The 23,141-nt window shown below is 43.1% G+C and overlaps 2 protein-coding genes across 2 annotated transcripts in view; both read left to right on the forward strand.

Annotated features, from left to right (window-relative positions):
- LOC115403084 (heat shock 70 kDa protein 12A-like) lies at window positions 1-15,877 on the forward strand. The gene is made up of 4 exons (XM_030111881.1): window positions 1-287; window positions 1,165-1,386; window positions 1,476-1,647; window positions 13,767-15,877. Exons 1-4 carry the CDS (start codon window positions 6-8, stop codon window positions 14,798-14,800), a joined length of 1,710 nt encoding a protein of 569 aa, XP_029967741.1. The 5' UTR covers window positions 1-5; the 3' UTR covers window positions 14,801-15,877.
- The window catches only part of LOC115403094 (uncharacterized), an 18,826-nt gene continuing 5,357 nt past the window's right edge, over window positions 9,673-23,141 (forward strand). The window contains exon 1 of the mRNA XM_030111893.1: window positions 9,673-13,036. Within this exon, the coding sequence (XP_029967753.1) occupies window positions 11,956-12,894 (939 nt within the window). The 5' untranslated portion in view covers window positions 9,673-11,955 and the 3' untranslated portion in view covers window positions 12,895-13,036. The remainder of the gene's footprint in view (window positions 13,037-23,141) is intronic.

Raw genomic sequence — 23,141 nt, forward strand, 5'->3', positions numbered from 1 at the left:
CCATCATGAGTGAGTCTTTCATCATCGCCATCGACTTCGGCACGGCGTACAGCGGCTACGCCTTCAGCCTGACGGCCAGAGAGGCAGAGATCGACCCCTACGTCAAGTACTGGGGGGAAGAGGTGGGGCAGAGGACGGTGAAGACTCCCACCTGCATCCTTTTTGATGAGCATGAAGGATTCATGTCCTTTGGTTATGAAGCCCAGAGGGATTATCACAAGATGAGGGGGGAGGAGGCTCAACACAAGTTCTTCTTCCAAAGCTTCAAGATGTCGCTCTACGGCAGAGTGAGTCCTGAACATTGATCTGTGTCACGGAGCATGAGGCGTCTGTCTCTGCTGCTGAGTCTGTTGCTGAGGGGGTGGGAGGAGTCTTAGGAGATGGGCGGAGTCTTTGAGGTGGGGAGGATCTGTGAGGAATCTCTGAGGAGGTGAGAGGAGAGTGAAAGTTAGTGGGCGGGGTCAATAAGTTGGTGGGAGGAGTCAGTGAGGATGGAGGAGAGTTTTCTGAGGAAATATGAGTTGTGGGGGTGGATATGGGAGGAGGTTCTGATGAGGGAGAAGTCTTTAGGAAGAGGAAGAGGGAGGTGTCTGAGGACTTGATAGGAGTCTTTAAAGAGTCTCAGAGGAGGTGGGAGGAATCTTTGAGGTGGAGTTGATTTAGAGGAGGGAGGAGTCTTCCAGGAAGTGAGAGCGTCTCAGAGGAGGAGGAGTTTGAGGAAGGGTGGGAGGAGTAATCAAAGTGACAAGAGGAGTCAGTGAGGGGGTGGGACGAGTCTCACAGGAAGAGAAAGAAGTTTCATGAGGTGGGAGGAGTCTTGAGGGAGGGGGAGGAGTCTCAGAGGTGGTGAGAGGAGTTCATCACAGAGTGTAGGAACAGGATATAGGAGATGTGGGAGGGGCGAGGAGTCTGAGAGGAGGTGGGAGGAGTCAGGTCTTCAGGTTTGCTGTGTCACTGTGGTTCTTGGAAAAGCTGCTTTGTCTTGTTGGTGTGTTAGCATCATCAATTTACATAATTAACATCAATTCATTATATTCATGGCACAGTGGCTAAAAGACAGTCTTTAATTGTGGTTTCTCATGACTTTAACCATTTCTACATTAAAATCTGAAACATTATATAAATAAATCTAAACTTTAATCAAATGTTTGGACGCCTCTGCAGAAACTGGACGACGATGTGACCATTCCAGCAGCCAACGGCAAACCGATGAAGGCCCTGAAAGTTTTCACAGAGGCCCTGAGATACATGAAGGACGACGCTCTGAAAACCATCAACAACATGTCTGGGAGAGTGTTCAACCAATCAGACTTCTGCTGGGTGCTGACTGTTCCTGCCATCTGGGGTCCTTCAGCCAAGCAGTTCATGAGGAGAGCTGCCACTCAGGTAACAACGACCAGGAGGGAGCTCCAGACATGCTCTGTGTCATGAGGTCATGAGGACAGGAACAAATGCTTCCTCTCCTCCTTCTGCAGGCTGGGATTGTGACTGCAGGGAAGGAGGACCGGCTGGTCATCGCACTGGAAACAGAGGCAGCCTCAGTGTGGTGCAGGAAGCTCCCAGCTGATGGCTTCATAGCAGAAAACCAGGGAGAAGTCAGTCTGGATCAGTCTCCAGGAACACAGTATATCGTTGTGGACTGTGGAGGTTTGTTTGTTTCATTCTCCTCACACCTGTTTGTTTCACTGCATTAAGTCCATTCATTCGGTTCTTCAAAGGGCGAAGTTCAGGACATGCATGTCTTGGTAGTTTGGAGACTCCCAAAATCTGAACTCTAGCTCCAGATGTCACATTGGTGGTTCTTTTCTTGTGGCTGTAACCTTCAGAAGGTCAGTGTGAGGCAGTCTCTTAGCGAACTCTTCATAGAGACCAGTTTACATCTTCCTGATGGGAGACAGTACACACACACACACACACACACACACACACACACACACACACACACACACACACACACACACAGCTGAACCTCCTTCACGGTCTGTGTTTTCCAGACGGAGATGTCAGCAGGTCAGCAGTAGCAGGAGTGTATCATCAGAGGTGACCACAGTCTTCAAGGAGCTTCACTTGTTTTTTGAACTGTACTTGCAGACAGGCTGTCATGACGGTGGTTTGTTCACCTTCCAACACTCCAGTAGCCCAGACACTGGAGATGAGCATCATCACTGGTCTCACCGTTCCATTCCATGATGAAGTCTGTTTTCTTTCTAATTGCTAACTTTTCCCATTCATGAATACAAGCAGTCAGATAAATATGAACTGGTTTTTATTTAGACAATTACAAATGTCATAAACATGACCTGAGTGTGAACACAACAGACAACAAGTGGATTTACAACAGCAAAAACTAAAATGGCACCACTGTGGTTCCCAGAGAAAGACCCTCGACCATCATGACTCCAGGGGTCAGTTTGGTAAAGAAATTATGTTCAGTTCAGTTTAGTTTATTTGAGCATATGTTGAACAATCAAGCAACAAATTAACAAAATAAAAAAATAAAAAGACATGATGTAGTCATACAAGGCTCAAAAGGAGACGCAGAAGTAGATACTCATTGGAGCTTATCCCTATTTCCACTTTCACATTCATAGCTGCATTGTCGGCTATTTACATGTCAACTTTTGTGACAAGGAGGAAAATAAAGAAGCAAATATGTGAAAAGACAACCATAAAGATACAATAATGATATCAGAGTACATGCACATGCCCACGGTGTGTGTGGGCATGTGCATCAGTGCTTAGGTGTAATATACTAGACGCATGCACCTGCATTCCTACGTGGAAGTGCATGTGCATAGCTTGTGTAAGTGCAGTGTTGTGTAGTTCCTCCACATGCTCACATTTGCACACATGAGCGTATGCAGGTAAATGCTATACAGTAGTGAATCCTAAGTCAAGTAAAGCCAAAGAGTGCACAGTTTTTAAAGGCAACCATAAACAATCTGTAAACCGTAACAAATACTGTCAGATTAATTGCTACATATTTCATTTATAGCGTCCAATAGCACTGAGGATTATGGTAATTCTATAATTTTATGAGTTTATGAGTTCTGACTTTTCTCTTTCACTGTCATATAGTGAATATATTTCACATATGTCTCCATCTCTGACAGCAGAGAGGGGTTTTTTTTTTTTTTTTTAAGCAGCAGCACCAGCCAATCAGGGAGCTTTATTTCGAGGTTGTGGACAGGTCAGCTTGGAGCTGATCAGCGCCTCTCAGAGCACCACGCACCACAGGATTTGCGATCAGAAATATTAAACATGTTCATTATCTACGATCTCCCCTTCCGATGCCTCCCGAGAGGCTCCGACTGGAAAAAATCTCTCTGAACTAGGGCTGTCACGATATCAAATTTTCTCTTCACGATAATCATGATCAAAAAATATCACGATAACGATATTATCACGATATCAGCAAAAAATTAACTAATAATGGTACATTCAGATTCATCTTTAATTTTATTTTTGTTTGTTTTCTCTCTTTTCCCAGATGAATTACATTCAGAACACCTGTCAAATAAGGTGTTGAAACAATATGAGAACAGTAACTGTACAACTGCATACCAAAAGTGTAGTTACTCTCAACTAATTAAAACCTGATGAACTGATTAACAGAGGATCCACACGCAGAGGCTTAATTTACGTAGGGTTGGTGGGTTATGAAAACCCACGCGGACCCTCTTGGGTTGAAATCCTGTCCCACCACCACACTGCCGAGAATTTTTGTTTGTTTGTTTGTTAGTTTAAATCCGAGGCGGAATGAGCAGCAGCTGCTTCTCTCCAGTCAGAGGCGCCGCTACTGGCTGGGGCCCCGAGCTGAAGGGGGCCCCGACAGACGGCGGATATCAGCGACACAACTTGAAACCCACCGCATACATTACAATGACACGTCTGGAACCTACCTAATGGGGCCCCACTACTACCCGGATGGGTGCAAAATCTGCTTATAATTACAAGATTAACAAAATCATTTGTGGATAGCAGAGACAAAGCATTTGTATGTAACTGAAGAATGACAAGTCATATGTCTACTGAACAATCACGGGATATTTTTATTTTTCTGTTTCCATTCTCTGCTTATGGCAGATTTTTATGAAGCTCGACATTTCTTGCAAATTTGCGTGTCGTCAAACTTGTCCGCTTCCACTTTTAGGAACCCAAAAAACTCCCACACCACCGACTTCACTTTTTTCGGGTGAGGATAGAGCGTCTCGCTGTCGTTGTCGGCCACCGCCGACATGTTTAGTCCACTCGTGACGCTCGCTAACTGGGAGCCGCGCTAGCTAGCAGCCGTGCGGCTACCGCTGCTCTGCTGTGTTTATATGAGAGGGGAGGGGGAGAGGCTGGAGTGCTGCAGGAGAGAGAGAAGCAGGGCGGAAGAACAGAAGTGGATTTTGAAAATACACTTCAACACGTTTCAAGTGGCACTACATTCTCTATGCGATATTATCATGTGCGCATTTTGAACACGATATTGAAAGTTCATTTTTTAATATCACGATTATCGTCAATACCGGTTTACCGCGACAGCCCTACTCTGAACACACCGCACACTACACGAAGATCGGACCCGAACTCATTAGCATACTCCCGGACCTTGTCTTTGGTAGGGAGGAGAAGATCGGGGCAAAGTTCGGCCTGATCCTTCTGTAGTGTGTGCTGGACTACAGGTTGACGTGACCCGCCCACGTTTCCCGCCGGCAAAAACCAAAACACAGACGATAGAAGTTCCGGGTCACGGAGCTTGAAGAAATTGAAAAATCACATTAAAGTCTGCTCTGTGGCCGTATTTCAACTTTCCTTTATTTGATCTGTCTTAACAAACGGGATATTGAAAAACAAACCAATTTTCATTTATTTGTTTTTATTTTAAAAATAAAAAAAGGAAAAACGACTCATTTTTCAATAATTTTTTGATTCTTAATTGAATATCAATTGATATCAATTGAACGAATGATACAAGGATTCTCAGTTGTTGCTCACTAAGCATCTGGCAGAGTGGTGGACAACACAAAAGCTAAGGATATCAGTCCAGCGGGAGGCGCATTACGTCACATCATCTCAAATTCTCCCCAGAAAAATTCTGGAGCCGGACCGGCACTGCAACTTTCAAGTGACAATTTAACGCTGTTAGCGGTACTAGCAATGAACATGTCAGGGCACATTGTACACATCATTGAATATTTGTAACATATTTATGGTGGAAAATAAGTATTTTTAAAGTTGAAAAACTCCTGAATGCACCTTTAAGGAGCTGGTACTGATGATCAGAAGCGTTAAGCACTCTGTAGTTATTTATATTAGGTTATGTGAAATTGTAGTGTGTGGGTCAAATAAGAAAACAGAAACAGTTATTGAATCAATGCAATTCATTTTCAACTTGTTAATCTCCACAAATAATGAAAAACAACAAACAACTTATTAAATTTACAGAAATACATCAAACAATAACTTGTAATGTTTTCCACCTCGTGTTACCTCTTCAGCGAGAATAATCCAGTCTGTTCTGGACTTGAACAAGGGCATTGAAATCTGGCTCAATGTGGCATGAAGGGGCAATGTGAAGGACAGCTGAGAGGTGGTCATCAGTCATAGAGGATCTGTGTTTGGATTTGGTGGACTTCATCACTGAGAATGTCTGTTCACAGTGATCAGTAGATCCCAAGAGGACTAGGATCCTCTGAGCATGCCTCCTCAGGTGAGGAAAGTTCTCCTCTTTGAGGGAGGAGTAAAAGTGCGGCAGTGAGACGGACCTGAAGTGTTCTGCCAGAAGTGTGTCAGACTGCAGGTCAATCAGTTCCATCTGAACGTCACTTGCTGCGTCATCCACACTGCAGTTGAAGGGAGAAGACACCATGTGCATTTCACCCTCAAGAGTTTTGGAATCTTGAAATCACATTGAAAACTCTGCATGCAGTGCTTCCAACATGGTTGAGTACTTTTGGAGGCGATCACCTGGTGTTGTGGCTTCCTTTAGTGTTGGCAGGTGGGTCAGAATGTTGTCCTTCACTTGTCTTGAGAGAGGCTGCAGTTTCCTCATGAAAGCCTTCACTGCAGTATACATCTCATGCACAAAAAGGCCCTTGCACTGCAGTGTGACATTTAGTTCATTCATTAGTGCTGTCACAAATTCGAGGATCTGCCACCCAGTCTTTTTCTGAAAGATCTGGGACGTCATGACCTTTCCTAACACAGAAATCCTGAACCTGGTCTCTCAGGTCTGGGACACTTTTCAGTACCTTGCCAAGGCTGAGCCAGCTAACAGTGCAGTGATAGCTTATGTGGGAGCCAAGTGATGTAAATTCATGTTTATTTTAAAGATAATTACATTTAAAAGACAGTGTTTTGTTATTGTATTTGGTTGTAGTAAAATAGGTTACTGTCGCTTTAAGAAGGATGAAAAAACGCATGCAGAGAGCGGGAGTAGAAGAGAATTGAGGAAGTTGGAACTGAAGTAATTAAGGACTGAGCCACATGGTTTTCTTACCGTAGAATTGTTTGTTTAGGAAGACTTAGATTGGAATACTCCTGTAAGAAGAAATAATGAACTGTTGATTAAAGACTTTGTTTTTTAATTTTTACACCAGAGTACTGTGGAAGTTTTTTCCTACTCATATAAACATTCACGAGTAAGCCAAGGCTATTGGATTCTGAACCCAACATATTTGTAAGAAAACCCAGCTCATTCACATGTATGGATGTTCATGGATGGACTTTTACGCCACAAGGAAAGGATTTCATCTGATTCACGTGGAAGTGGTCGTGAGTACAATGGAAATTCATCACTCTTTGCATCAATCAGCTGGATGTCCATGGCGTTTTTGTTAAACAAGCTGCTTTGTGGATGAAAATGATAAAGCTTTGGAATACAGTGCTTGTTATCACATAAAATCATGGAGGCTGAAGAGGAAGAAATAGCTACAATTGTCGATGCTAGAGAGGTTAAAGTCACACCTAAGGCAATGGAAGAAAAGTTAAAGCGTGCTGTAAGCATACGCAAGGCCAAACTTGGAAAGCTAACAGGCAAAATGAATCAGATATGTCAATTAATGGACAGTGGAGATGATAATAATGTCACAGAAGTTCAGACTGTGTTAATGGTGGATTTCAACAAGCTGTTTGGAGAGTTCTGTGAATTGCACACCAAAGTTAAAGAGCTTTTCCGAGTGATTTCTGAAGAGGAAATGAACAGAGACCAAGTGAGCTGGTTTGAACCTAAGGCTGATGCTTTTAAGGATTTTGCTGAGAGAGCTAAGAGTTGGATTGAAGAGGCCGGTGTACGTGTTGCAGAAGCTGCAAAATGTAATGAGGAGGTGCAGCCATCAGACAGTGTATCGAATGCATCTGTTTCATTATCAAAGCGTGGTTCCAAAGCACTTTCTGGACGATCCTCTCACAGGTCATCCTCTGCTTCATCTACTCGGCTCAAAACAGAATTGGAACGAGCTGCATTGTTGGTTAAAGCATCTGCTCTAAAACAGAAACAAATATTGGAAGAAAAGGAAGCTAAACTCAAAAGAGAAAAGGAAGAGCTTGAGATGCAAACTGCTTTAGCAGAAACTGATGCTAAGATTAAGATCTTGAACGAGTTTGAAGAGCTTGCATCCAAAACATCACCTTGTGACGGAATGAACTCCTATTTGGCTTCGAACAAGAACAGAGATGTACTGGCACCCAAGCAAACAAAGACTCCTGTGCTCACCAAAAATGGACAAAAGGCTCTGCACATCAGTGACATGACACAAATTAACCAGACATCGCCTGATGCACCCAGACAGCAGAAGCTACAGTCACCTGAGACCTTACAGGGTGTCGCTGAAATGTTAACTAAGCAACAGAAATTGGCAACCCTTCCACCTCAGAGCATTCCAGTGTTCAAGGGAGATCCCCTGGAATATCGACTGTTCATCAGAGCATTTGAACATGGAGTAGAAGACAAGACAGAGAGCAGCAAAGACAGATTGTACTACATGGAACAGTACACTAGTGGACAGCCAAGGGAACTGATCAGGAGTTGTCTTCATATGGAGCCTGAGCATGGATATTATGAAGCCAAAAGACTTCTGGAGGAACATTTCGGAAATACCTACAAGATTTCAGTGGCGTATATCAACAAGGCTCTGAACTGGGCAACAATCAAATCTGATGATGGGGAGGCTCTCCATTCATTTGGGCTCTATCTAACAGGATGCCGCAATGCTATGACTGATATGGAGTACATGGACGAGCTAGACAATACAGCCAACATGCGTGCTATTATTGCTAAGCTGCCATACAAACTGAGGGAAAGGTGGAGGACTTTTGTCTGTGGAATCCAGGACAGAGAAGATCATAGAGCCAAGTTTAATGACCTCGTGGACTTCATCAACAAGCAAGCGAAGGAAGCCTTGCACCCACTGTTTGGTGACATAAAGGATGTTGCTTACAAGGGTCAGACTAAAGGTCAGCCAGATAAAAAGTCGCACAGAAGAAGTGTCAGCAGCAGAGGCTTCACCACAGCTGCAATTATCACTAGTCACCAGCAGGTGTCTCCAAAGCCCAGGTCAGAAATGACAATCAATGGTAATCAACTATGTGCATTTTCAAAACCCTGTCTTTTCTGTTATGGGAGTGAACACACAATGGAACAATGTAAGAAGATGAAGAAATGTCTTCACAAGGAGAAGATTGACTTCTTGCGGGCAAAGGGTCTGTGTTTCAGTTGTCTAAAACAGGGTCACATGAGTAATTCATGTAAGGAGAAACTGAGTTGCCAAGTTTGTGCACAATTACATCCTACAGTTTTACACATAAAGTCAAAGACCAATGCTGCAAACATAGAAGTAAAATCTGAAATACAACCATGTGATGATGAAGAAAAACTGCCTGAATCCATTGTGAGTGGTTTCATAGGTATGACTACGCCAACTCGCAGTACAAAGAATTCAGAGAGCATCTTGGCAATAGTTCCAGTTCAAGTCAAGACCAAAAAGGGCCAAGCAGTCACAACCACCTATGCCTTTCTCGACCCTGGAAGCACTGCATGCTTCTGCACTGAGGCCTTAATGAGAGAGCTTAATGTCACAGGCAGAAAAACAAACATCTTACTGAAGACCATGGGAGAGAAAAAGATTGTTAGTAGTCACATAGTGGCCGGTCTGGAAGTAAGCAGCTTAGGTTGTAATGATTTTCTGACCCTCCCAGATACATACAGCCAAAAGGCCATCCCAGCATGTGCTGACAACATTCCCTTACAACAAGACGTTGACAAGTGGTCCCACCTTCAACAGGTTCAAATCCCAAAAATTGATGCAGAAATTGGGCTGCTTATTGGTACTAATGCACCCAAAGCTATTGAACCATGGCAGGTCATCTCCAGCGTAAATGAGGGCCCATATGCTGTAAAAACACGTCTTGGCTGGACCATCAATGGACTTCTCCGTGAAGATGCTCCCCACAGCACAAGTGGACTGACCCAAGTATCAGCAAATCGCATTTCGGTCAGCAGACTGGATGAACTCTGGAGTCAGCAGTTTAAGAGTGACTTTCCGGAGTACGACCAAGACGAGAGATTGGAGATGTCCAGGGAAGATCTTCAATTCATGGACATGGCTTCAAAATCAGCAAAGCTTGTGGATGGACATTACAGCATTGCCTTGCCTCTCAGAAATGGTGATGTGAAGATGCCCAACAATCGTGAAGTGGCTGAACAACGTGTTTTGAACTTGAGGCAGAAGTTTCTGAAAAACCCAAACTTCCACACAGAGTATTCGTCGTTTATGGATGGCATCATTGAAAGGGGCTATGCTGTGAAAGTACCAGTGAAAGACCTCAACCGTGAGGATGGTAAAGTTTGGTACCTGCCACACCATGGGGTTTATCATCCCAAGAAGCACAAGCTCCGAGTGGTTTTTGACTGTGGCGCGTCATACCAGGGCATCACACTGAACAATCAGCTGCTACAGGGACCGAATCTCACCAGCACCCTCCTTGGTGTAATCAACCGGTTCAGGCAAGAGGAAGTAGCTGTCATATCAGACGTCGAAGCTATGTTCCACCAGGTTAAGGTGCCTGACGAAGACTCTGACCTTCTACGGTTCCTCTGGTGGACATCAGGCGACATCAGTCAGGAGTTAGTGGAGTACAAAATGGTGGTGCATCTGTTCGGAGCGACCTCATCTCCAAGCTGTGCCAGCTTTGCATTGCGCAAGTGTGCTGAAGACAACAGAGATGAGTGCAACAACGAAGCAGTAGAAACGGTGCTCAACAATTTCTACGTGGATGACTGCTTGAAGTCAGTACACACAGAAAAGGAAGCTGTTCAGTTGTACTACACATTATGAGCTGTATGTGAAAAAGGCGGATTCAGACTTACCAAATGGATAAGCAATAGCAGAGCACTGCTGTCGATGATTCCAGAAGAAAAGAGGGCAACAGAGGTTAAAGACCTTGACTTGGATCGGGATGTCCTTCCAACAGAGAGAGCCCTGGGAGTTTGCTGGTGTATCCAGTCTGACAGTTTCAGGTTCAAAATCATCATGTCAAATAAGACTCCAACCAGGAGAAACATCCTGTCCATTGTAAGCTCTGTTTATGACCCATTGGGTATTTTGGCCCCAGTCACACTCACAGCAAAGAAAATCCTGCAAGAGCTTTGCAGAATGAAGTTAAGCTGGGATACCCTCATACCCGACGAACTCGCTCGTGAGTGGTCCATGTGGAAAACTCAACTGTGCCAGTTGGAGAACATCAGTGTCCCAAGATGCTTCAAGCCTAAAGGCTTTGGTGAGTCCGTTTTTAACCAACTCCACCATTTTGCAGATGCGAGCGAAGAAGGTTATGGGACGGTTAGTTACCTGGTACAAAGGAACAGCAACAATGAAACCCATTGTGCGTTTGTCATGGGAAAATCAAGAGTGGCTCCTCTCAAGCACATGAAAGTCCCTTGACTGGAGCTCACTGCAGCTACCATGGCTGCTCGCATGGATAAGACATTGAGAACGGAACTGCAGCTTGAACTACAGGAATCAGTGTTTTGGTCAGACAGTGCAACTGTGCTGAAATACATTCAAAACAAAACAAGCAGATTTCGCACTTTTGTTGCTAATCGTGTGGACACCATCTTGAAAATCTCTGAGCCACATCAATGGAGGTACCTTAATACTTCACAGAACCCAGCTGACTGCGCGTCAAGGGGACTCGATGCGAAGAAAATCGTCCAAAGCCACACTTGGTTACAGGGGCCGGACTTTCTCTCTAAACCCACGGAAGAGTGGCCTGAAAACCTGGAACACCCTGGGGATCTAACCATGGAGGACCCAGAGGTAAGGAACGCCATGGTTTGTGCAACTGCTACCGAAGAACAACGAGATGCTGTACGAGAGCTCATGCAGTACTTCTCATCTTGGATGTGCCTCAAGAAAGCGGTTGCCTGGCTGATGAAAGTAAAGAGCATTGTGCTGAGACTGAGTCGAAAGATGAAAGAATTAAGTGCTATCAAAGGTACACCAGAAGTTGAGATGGAAATGAGGACCTTCAAGTCAGATGTCATGAGCGCTGACACTCAGAGACTCACTGTGGAGGATCTTACAGAAGCTGAACAAGAGATCATTCGATACTGCCAGAGAAAAACATTTTCCAAGGAGATCTCTGCACTTCAAAGATGTGAAGGCATAAAGAGAAGCAGTAGCCTGTTCAAGCTGAATCCTGTTCTTCATGATGGCATTCTCAGAGTTGGTGGGAGACTAAACAGGTCTGCTTTGCCTGAGGAGTCCAAGCGACCAGCAATTCTGGACAAGAATCTTCACGTCACAAACCTGATCCTAAAAGAGATCCATGAAAACTTAGGTCACAGCGGCCACAATCACGTGCTATCCAAACTACGGACCAAGTACTGGATCCCAGGTGCAAATTCAGCAATAAGGAGGATCCTATCCAAGTGCATCATCTGTCGACTGTGCTGCAGGACAACAGCAAATGGCTGACTTACCTCGAGACAGAGTCATGCCAGATGGCCCTCCATTTACCAACACTGGAGTGGACTACTTTGGCTCATTTGAAGTAAAACGTAGGAGAAGCACAGTCAAGAGATATGGTGTTATCTTTACGTGTCTGGCAGTTCGTGCTGTGCACTTAGAGGTTGCATCATCACTCGACACGGATTCCTTTATAAACGCTCTGCGTCGCTTTGTGGCAAGAAGAGGTCAGGTCAAAATCCTGCACTCTGACAATGGAACCAATTTTGTTGGAGCCGAGCGTGAGCTAAAGAAAGCCATTGAGGAATGGAATGTCTCCAAGATTGAAAGCACCTTGCATCAAAACGGCATCCAGTGGATATTTAATCCTCCCACTGGTTCCCACCATGGAGGTGTTTGGGAGAGACTGATCAAGTCAGTAAAAAAGATTCTGAGTACCACACTGAAGGAACAGGTGCTTGATGAGGAGAGCTTACACACCCTGCTATGTGAGGCAGAAGCGATTCTGAATAGCAGGCCGATAACCAAAGCTACCAGCGATCCAAATGACCTAGAAGCGCTGACGCCCAATCACCTGTTGCTGCTCAAGCCCAAGCCATCTCTGCCCCCAGGTCTTTTTGACAAACAAGATCTGTATGCACGAAAAAGATGGAAACAGATCCAGTATATGGCAGACCTATTCTGGAAGCGATGGGCAAGAGAATATCTTCCAGAACTGCAAGAGTGCCAAAAATGGAACTATCCATACCGCAACTTCACCACTGGAGACATTGTGGTAATCGTTGATGACTCAGCTCCACGCAACTCATGGGTTACCGGAAGGGTCATCCACACAGTGCCAGACAAATTTGGGCTGGTACGCCAGGTCCGGATTAAAACTAAGACCAACACTTTGGACAGACCCATCACAAAAATTTGTCTTTTACAAGAAGCTGAGTGAGGCATGAAGCCCACTACCTAAAAGACTGTGAACAGGGACTGTTTTCACCTGAGGATGTTAAGATCTTTGGCTCCATTTAATTTGTTGTTTGGTAATTGTGTCTAGTTAAGAGCACAATTAGGGGCCGGTATGTGGGAGCCAAGTGATGTAAATTCATGTTTATTTTAAAGATAATTACATTTAAAAGACAGTGTTTTGTTATTGTATTTGGTTGTAGTAAAATAGGTTACTGTCGCTTTAAGAAGGATGAAAAAACGCATGCAGAGAGCGGGAGTAGAAGAGAATTGAGGAAGTTGGAACTGAAGTAATTAAGGACTGAGCCACATGGTTTTCTTACCGTAGAATTGTTTATTGTTTAGGAAGACTTAGATTGGAATACTCCTGTAAGAAGAAATAACGAACTGTGGATTAAAGACTTTGTTTTTTCATTTTTACACCGGAGTACTGTGGAAGTTTTTTCCTACTCATATAAACATTCACGAGTAAGCCAAGGCTATTGGATTCTGAACCCAACAGCTTATGTCTCCATGTTCAATCTCATTTTGCTCCAAAAATGCAACAAACTGTGATTTAATGAATGTAGAAAGGGCCGTAGTTTGCCCAGGTGGCGTCTACACCCTGTGCTGTGTGTCGGTACTGTAGACTCTAGACCGAGCTCACTGTTGATGGGTTAGTTTATATGGTTAAAGTTTAACCTCATCTGCAGCAGCTGCACCTGAACAGGAGAGCAAAGGTTCCCCTGCTGGAATGAGACACTCTGGAGCCTCTTTATCAGCCCAGACTGGTGTCCTCTGATCTCTGATCAGCTGTAAATCCTGTTATCAAGCGAGCCGTTCTGTCATGTTGTCTGATCTCTCCTCTGAGCTCTGCAGGTGGAACCATCGACGTCACGGTGCACGAGGTCCTGGATGGAGGAGCCCTGAAGGAGCTGCACAAGGCCTCTGGAAATAACATGGGAGGACAAAGTGTGGACAGAAAGTTCAAAGAGTTCCTCAAAGAGATCTTTGGTGATGCTCTGTGGGAAAAGTATGAACGAGAGCATCCAGGAGAGCTGCAGAAAATGATGTATCAGTTCACACTTTCAAAGAGACACGATGACGAAGCAGTGATTATCTGTCCCTTCAACCTCACAGAGCGAGCTAGAGACAGCGGGAAAGACATGGAGACGCTCTTCAAAGGGGTGAGAGGGGCCTCCTGGTATGAGGGATCCATCCAGATCTCCAAGGAGAGGATGAGGTCTTTCTTCGATGACAGTCTCAGAGGCATCACCAACCTCCTGAAGGAAATCCTGAAGAAAGATTTCCACATCGACTACATCTTGCTGGTGGGGGGCTACAGTGAGAGTGAGACTCTGCGTCAGCACGTCATCAATCAGATCAAAGGTCAGTGTAAAGTTCTGTGTCCTCTCAGACCTCAGGAGGCCATCATGATGGGAGCCGTGCTGTTTGGAAGAAACCCTGCTGTGGTGGCTTCTCGTAAAAGTGCCTTCACTTACGGAGTTAAAACCATCCAAACCTTTGATCCCTCCAAGCACCGAGAAGACAAGAAGTTCATCGCAGACGGCATAGAAAAGTGTGGCGACCTCTTCTACAGGCTGGTGGAGATCGATGAGGATGTGGGCTGGGCAGAAACCAGAGACTTCAGCTTTGTTCCAACAGCGTCCACTCAGACCGCCATGAGCTTCTCTTTTTTCCGCACAGAGAGAAAGAACCCACAGTATGTGGATGAGTGGGGGGTGGAGGAGATCGGATCCATGAAGGTGAGCATGCCCGACACCACTCGAGGCAGAGATCGCAGAGTCAAACTGCAAATTAAGTTTGGCTTCACAGAGATGAAGGCCACGGCCACTGATGAAGACTCTGGCTGCACCGAATCAGTAGAGCTGGACTTTATGAGGACGTCCTGAGGAAGACCCCCGAGATCCTGGATCCTACTGCTCAACCAGCTCTGGTGGAACTGGTTAGCTGTTTAGAGGAGCAGCTACATGCTGTCACTGTTTATTTATTTATTTATTTATTTATTTATTCATTCATTTATTCATTTATTTGATTGGGACAGTGCATGTTGATGAACATACATAAAAAACATGAATGTAAACATGCCAGATTATAGCCGAGGGCTAGTTTCCATCTGTTGTCACAAAGGGTGGTGTCACACAAGGGCAATACAAGGACAAGGACAATAACAAAATTACATGAAAATTTCACATTCTCCACATTTGCACACTTCATTTAAAATTTAAAACACACGCCATTTAAAACACATCACTTCTATAAATGAGTACAGACTTGGTTTGCCCATAACCAGTGTTTGACCTGAGCCTTAAATGAGCTGAATGTGGGACATTCTCTCAGAGTTTGTGGTGGACTATTCCACAGACGTCCACCTTGGACAGACACAACATTCTGACCAAAGGTTGTCCGTCTGTAAGGGATCAACAGGTCTCCTCTGGTTGTGGCTCGTGTAGTCCTGTCTAAGTTGTCTTTATGTTTAACAAACTCCTTTCGCGGCGGTGGGGCAAGGTGGTGTAAGACCTTATAGATCAGACAGACTCTTTTAAGATTAACCATGTTATTGAAGTCTAATAGTTTGTGCTTTTTTAGAATATGACAGTGGTGGTGGGAAATGGGCTTTTTATCAAGTATTTTTAAACTTCTTTTGTAGAGGTTTTCGATTGTTTTAAGCGTTGTTGGACAAGCTAGGGACCAAGAAGTCAAACAATAATCTATGTGAGAAATAATCATTGGATAAAAATAGGTTTTAGCAACATTTATATTTAAATTATATCGAATTTGGCAAAAATTTCGATTATAATTATAATTTTAAATTAATTGACATACTTTGATGAAGATCCAATGAAGGCTTTATTTCTGGTTAGGATCAAGCAGATTGCCTTGTCAAGCAGTCTTAAAGACCTGAATGATGGTCAAGTTGTGTGTTGGTGTGTTTGAGAAACGAGGAGTTTTCTATGTTCTTTGTATCAGAAGCTTTTCTTCTGAAACTCATTTGATGATTTGAAATGTGAATAAATCCTGCAGCAGAGTTCTGAGTTGTTTCAGTCCTGTTTTCTTCAGTATCTGCTTCAGTGACGTCTGGGATCAGAGGTGTAACTTACAGAGGGGTTGGTGGGTTATGAAAACCTCTTGTGGTGAAATCCACTGCTGAGGATTTTTGCTTGATTGTTTGTTTAAATCCGAGGCAGAATGAGCAGCAGCTGAATTCTCTCAGGCCAGAGGCGCCGCCGCACATAGGGCCCCGAGCTGAAGGGGGCCCCGAGGCACGGCTGACATCAGTCAATTTCAATGAAAAATTAAAGGCGCTACACTAGACGCTGCAACGACAGCGTGTCGAAAATCCCCTGCATGGGGCCCTTTCCAAGTGCTCAGCGGTTAGTTGCTGGTAGGGGGCCCGGCAGATGGCGGATATCAGCGACACAACTTGAAATACCCCGAATAATTTACACTGACACGTCGGGAACCAACCTAATGGGGCCCCACTACTACCCTGTCTGCATGTCGAAGTGTCCTTGGGCAAGACACTGAACCCTGAATTGCCCCCGGTGGATGGACTGAGCGCCTTGCATGGCAGCCGCCTCTGCCGGTGTGTGAATGTGTCTGTGAATGGGTGAATGTGATCATACAGTGTAAAGCGCTTTGGTCTCTGCTAATGCAGATGAAAAACCGCTATATAAGTGTAGAACATTTACCATTTACCGGCTTGCATCAACGTGATGCATTACAGTCAATATTCAGAATAGTATGACGCCATGACTGCATTTGCACTTCATGCCACTAGGTGTGCTGTTTGCATGTTCAACCTTATTTTACACAGACACCACAGAAGAAGAAGGCCCCCTGAAGTGCAGGTGTAGGTACCAGATGTGTCCGGGCTGCCAAATCTGTCCGGGGGCCGCGCCTGCCGATGACGTCACCGCTTCCTACGGCAAGTCCCCGTGGACAAACAACATATAGATCGCTGGACAGATCGCTAGATATTTGAAATGGAGATTTTTAAAGTTTAATATATATTTAGGGAGCGATACATCACAAGATTATTTTTTTATTCTTATTTTTTATTCGTAATGCAGTAGTTCTTGCACTTTTTAAATGAAGACACTGCCTTTGTATGAAAAATCAATGGTTTAATTATAAAATGCCAAATATTACCAGATATTTATGATGAAAAATATAATGGTTAATATAATTAAAACAGTGACACATCTATACATAACATATGTTAAATTAATTAAATTATTTAATTCATAACCTATTGAGTAATAAAGAGATTTGTAACACTTAAGGTATTTGAGACACTGCAAAAAACATGGTACATCGTTTGAAGCTTCAATATCAATTGAATTTAAATATGTCCACAGTATTTGTCAAGTCACTAAGAATGATACAAACAAATCAACTAAGGATGTACAATAGTCCAGTGTTACTTATGTGTCAGCATGCTTTTACTGGCAGTTTCCTTAGCCATACCACTGAATTTATTTGACCTGCTGTCTTTCATATGGCCAGCACAGATCTTTACAGCATTCGGTGACTTCTGGTAGCTGCAAATTAAAGTCAATTCTTTTGCAAGGCAAAGCAAGATAAGTTTATTTATATAGCATATTCTGGTTTAGTTTTAATACCATTCTTTTATTTAAAACATGCACCTTCTTAATTAAAATATCTCATCAAAAACAATGTCACAGTGCAAAGGACAAACCATATTGCCATTTCAATTTAAAAAAATCTGTAGAAAAAAAGCAAGAATTAATAACACAAAATCTTCATAACAGGACTCAGAGAAAAAAAGACCATAAGCCCCATGGAATGGTTATTATTTACACAAACTAATGGACGCCCGGTTGATAAACCCTTAATAACAAACTTCATAAAAGAATGTAACAGCTTGAGAATATGACACAGCCGAACCATCAGACACTGACAACAGTGTGAACAACAGGGTTAGGTCAGTAAGTTTCATAATTTAATGACTGATAACATTTCAGTCCAACCACATCAAACCTGGATTGGTGAAAATATCAATACAATTTTGGATATTAAAAAATAACAGTATTGTTCAAAAGTGAACCCCTCGATGTAACTGAAAGCAGTCCGGCAGACAGTGGGAGTCAGCTTCTGTTTTCAGTCCATTCTGTAGCAGACTATTACCTGTGTTAAACCGAAAATAATGAAAGTTAAAGTGCATGTTTGAGTAAGGCACCTGAGATTACACCATGGAAGCCTCTGCATGTTCACCAGGACTCAAGACAGCACCAACACCTCCCTGCACAAGCTGTTCAACAACACAGTCATTTCCATACTTTTGCTCCACTGTAAATTTATGTTTAAGACAGCAGGACTGCAACAAAGTGACCCTGCTCTGTCACAGGCTTTAAGGGTCACATCATTTCCAATTATCTTTACAAAATTCTATGGATTTCTCACAAGTTTTCATTTATATATTAGTTGCTGGATCTATCTTGTACTGAATTTTAAGGCTACTGAGACCTAAATATTACTGTTGTATACACTAAACCAGCACAATAAAGTATAAATCTTACGTTAAGTACAGCCTGACGCTCACCATAGTGGGCAGTGGCTGTGCTTTGACAGCTGAGTTTTCCTTTTTCCCAGCTATCTAAAAAAACAGATATTGACTTAAGTGTAGAATAACTGTAGCACTTATTTGGCATACTTGTGTCAACTGCAATGAAAGCAGGGCTGCTACAACATATTTTTCTGTTAATCTATTTTCTTCCCAGCACAATTTCACATTGACAAAGGCAAAAAATAATTTTAAGTCAAGAGACATGAAACCAAAAAGAGCTGCAAACCTCACACTTAGATTGCACATTTCATACACAAAACATTTGTGCTACACACAGGGAAAAAAACAAAACAAAAACATAACGTTTTTTCCCACAGTGGTGGCTTTCACATTTTCCACCCAAATCTCCTATAAAACGCTTTCTCGTTCTTCTGCACGTTCTCCTTCTTGTTCTCCATGTCGTTCGCTATCGTCTCGCTCTTCACCGGTATCAAAACAAACGCTGTATTTTTACAACTAATCATACTGTGATACGTCATTAAACCCAATCAGAATGTGCCACGTCATCGGATACGGATTTGGCCCAATCAGAATGTGATACGTCATCGGCATGCGCGGGCCCCCGGACAGATTTGGCAGCCCGGACACATCTGGTACCTACACAGGCTCTCTCTGCACGTTGTGAGAAAAAGCTGGCAGGACTGGTGAAATGTTCAATGATGCGATGCAGCGTTTTTTCAGTAAAAGAGAAGAAGTGAACTTGTTACTCTTGTTGTAACCAGTGTTGCACACCCGTGCAGACATATTCAAAATGTCCAGGCGTGCAGGGGGGGTTCGAAATAAGTCGTTTAATCACATCTGTAACAGAATACAGGACATTTGAGCATCGCCATGCTTGCAACACACCAGCTTCCGCTACACTGAACGTGTGTAAAATATCACTTAACATTGCATTTTCACCATCTATTTACACAGTTTGACACACTCGCACATTTGATCAGCACACACTTCAATATGTCAGCTGCCCGCGGCCATTCACTCTGAACCTCTCACACGAGCCGTACCATCGCGGGTCCATATTGTACATTTTACATACGTTACTGTCGGTGTTCAACTGATAGCATCTTCTCTTACAGTCACACACACATACATTCATCACCGTGCACTGTTAATCACTCAGTTTCACCACTCACCTGTAACAGAATACAGGACATTTGAGCATCGCCATGCTTGCAACAACTGCAGTGGCTCTCACACCAGGCTGAACCGATAAAAAGTGGCTGTAAACAATAATGGTCCACATGTCATGGCCTTTATGTTTGCACTTATGAGCGTTTCCCATACATTAGTTAACTCGTGATTAGATGATGATAATAATAATAATTATTATTATTATAATTGTTGTTGTTGTTATTTACTGCACTGTTTTGGCTTTTTTTTCTGTCCTCTATTCTTTGTGTGCCATGTCCAAACATGCGGGCCCCTTTGACACATATGAAAACCTATGTGGAATACATCCCAGCTACGCCACTGTCTGGGATCAAACTGTGACGAGCACATCTGAGGACTGACACAGAGCTAATGCTCACTGCCAGGAAAGTCAACGTTTTCAGGCCATATGTTCAATAAAGTTTCCAGGATTCGGATTTGAGCAGTTTTATTTCATGAAGCCACAGAAACCGGTTGCAACTACGTCTCAACTCAACTTTATTTAGACAGCTCTTTAAAACCAAAGTTGAGCACACAAATAGACAACAGTGAAGGGACTGAATCAGTCAGAGCAAGACCCAACCCCAGGAGGCATGGAGACCATTTGGGACCAACCATCTGGAGGGCTCAGATGACCAGGAGACCACCTGCTGATGAAGCCATGAGAAGAGGCTGAGCCAATGGAAAAGGTAGAAAAGACAATAAAACTAGTCCTGAAAGTGGACTCCCAGGAAAGGGGTCTAAAGCTGGACTGGAAGGAGGTTTAGGCTCTCTCTCACCTGGCAGAGGGAAGCCATGAGGGTCTCTGTTCTTTAGACCATGGAGGAACAGGAAGAGACAGAGATCTAAAACTTTGGTGGAAACATCTCATCTTGTAGTTTCTGGCTGAATCAATGTAACTATGATCTGCTGTTAGTCTCATCTTGAGAATGCTCAGTAAAGAACTGAGGTGTGAGCGACAGACGTATAACAACCCAAGCATTAAAACAGGAAGAGAGATTCGGGCTGTCTTAAAAGCCAGGGAATAAAAAATGCTCTCAAGATTAGTCTCAAAAATAGACAGTGAAGGGGCTTGTCCAGGGATTAAAGCAAAAACAATGTGTTTGACTGAAAGGCTTTTCCCTAGGCCTGATGGTATTCCCCAGTCCTCTCTGCACCACAGCATCCTTTGACAACAACCTCTCTGCTTCCATCAGGCCGCTTTCCAAAAGTTTTTAAGTCCAACAGTTAAGTGTTGTGTTAACCCTCTTCTGTTCTCATATGCAACATACATTTCTCTGAGTTTCTACTCTGTTTAAATACGCCAGACCAATAGCATTTGGTGGTGTGTATCGCCTAGTATCTGGCGATACGATTAGTATCACGATTCATGGGTCACGATTCGATATATCCCGATACCAATGTTCATGATGACTATTGCGATACTTTAGGAACAACAAATTTGTAAACTAGTAGTACTTCATGAGAAAACTTGTATGAAACATTTTATTCATCCCAAATGCAACAGAAGCACTCAAGCAACTATATTTAACAGCAAACAAGTTGCAGGCTACTTTTTCATTTAAACAGTAAATAAAAATAAAGGCTACATATACCTTCAATAATGTAACATGTTTTGAGAAAAAAAAAGTGCAATCATTGTAAAACCTTGAACTGAATTGATTTGAAATTCCTTTATTTGTCCCACAGGGGGAAATTGCAATGTTAAGCAGCACAGAGAAAAGAAATAGAAACAGAAAAGAAATGCAAAATATGAGAATTTACAAGGTCCAACCATACATAGAAAAATTAACTATAAATTTAGGATAACTATAATTAAATAACAGATACAAACTAAATGACATAATTTAGATATAGTTTAAATATAAGTTTCAGACAGATATAAAGAATTAACAGATATACACTAACAGATATAAATCAAATATAAATTAAATATACATTTAAGAAAGAACACATGTAAACTATAATATTAATAACAGATATGAGTTACATAGTATTTAAATATACATATAGGACAGACATATGTACAATATTATGGAAAAATGTGAGACATGAAAAGACAAACACACAGGAGTGTCATTTAGGACAGTGTGTGGTGTGTGTTTGGACTAGTTGGAGCAGTGCTGGCTGTGGAATCTGATAGCAGCAGGGAGGAAGGACCTGCTGAGGAGGCAACACTCCTTCTCACACCTGGGGGGATGCAGCCTGTCCCTCACACAGCTGTCCAGAGCCCTCAGGGTGTCCTGCATGGGGACATCCTGCTCAAATGCATGTGGGTTGGTGGTGTTTCCGCGTTATTTGACTTTTGCAAAGCACATTTTACAAATGGCGTGGCTCTTATCTGTCCCTCCGTCCTTGTTGTAAAAGCCAAACTGCGTCCAGATTCCGGCTTTATAAATATTCCTCGGAGCGTCTCCCACTTCCTCCGCCGGGAGACTGTTGTGTGATCCAATTAACGCGAGACCAGTGATGGGCAAGCTACCTGGAAAATGTAGCAAGTTAAGCTACAAGTTAATCTAGATAAAATATAGCTTCACTACAGCAAAAGCTAACCCAGATAAATGTAGCAAGTTAAGCTACAAGCTACAGTGCAGAAGTAGCTAGCTACAGTCCCACTACTTTTTTTTTTTACAACCGTTAATTAACCTTATAAAGTACAGGCAATTTCTGCCCGAAATTTCTACTGAAGATGTACAGAAAGTAAACTGAATGCTGTTCTTGAACTGTTTGGAGTACATCATGGTTGGGGTCTCATTTGAAAGCTGACAACCTGTATTTTCACCCAGTGCAGTCAGAATTACTCTAGGAGCTACTGGCACAGATTTATTTATGTTGCAACACACTGAATTAGGATGAATTTCATTCTCGCCTGCATTTTTTCCCCTCATAAAACACCTGGAAATAAGTGTGGCAGCACTGTGACCCCTAAATTCCACATCCTCCGGTCCGCTCCGTCTGCGCTCCGCTCAGCTCCGGTCCGACCGCCGCAGCAAATACGTTGCTATATTAATGACTGTAGCTGATTTCACAGCCTCCGTTCCGCTCCGCTCCGTCAGTCCAAAATAGAGCCGAGGTCTATTTTTCTCTCCGGTCCGGTCCGTCAGGTCTCCGTACGCATAAATTCCCACAGTTCAGATGCACCAAACAGGAAAGGGAACTCCAACAACCTCCGGTTTTATACAAAAAAAAATCATTTTTTCTTTATTAAAAACTTTAAACTGTTTAAAGACGTATTTGTCCTCACATTAATTTTCAGATATATCACGAATAGACATACCATACTGATTAAAATATACACTTTAAAAAGCGGGCAAACAAAAATTAAAACACACTATCAAATTTTATATGACAAACTTCTATTTTGCCTGTAATCAAGCTGTAGTCGAATGTTTCTGAATGTTTACACAGCTGCATATACGGCCCATTTGCAGGCTATTGTCCATAAATTTCATGTTTTCTACAAAATACATAGCCTATTCAGGACCATGAATGCA

This window comes from Salarias fasciatus, chromosome 2 (assembly GCF_902148845.1).
Source record: "Salarias fasciatus chromosome 2, fSalaFa1.1, whole genome shotgun sequence".
Lineage (NCBI taxonomy): Eukaryota > Metazoa > Chordata > Actinopteri > Blenniiformes > Blenniidae > Salarias > Salarias fasciatus.

Coding starts and splice junctions, on each gene's coding strand:
- LOC115403084 (XM_030111881.1), top strand. CDS start 6: ATGAGTGAGTCTTTCATCATCGCCATCGACTTCGGCACGGCGTACAGC. Junction 1,387..1,475: donor TGAGGAGAGCTGCCACTCAG/GTAACAACGACC, acceptor CTCCTTCTGCAG/GCTGGGATTGTGACTGCAGG. Junction 1,648..13,766: donor TATCGTTGTGGACTGTGGAG/GTTTGTTTGTTT, acceptor TGAGCTCTGCAG/GTGGAACCATCGACGTCACG.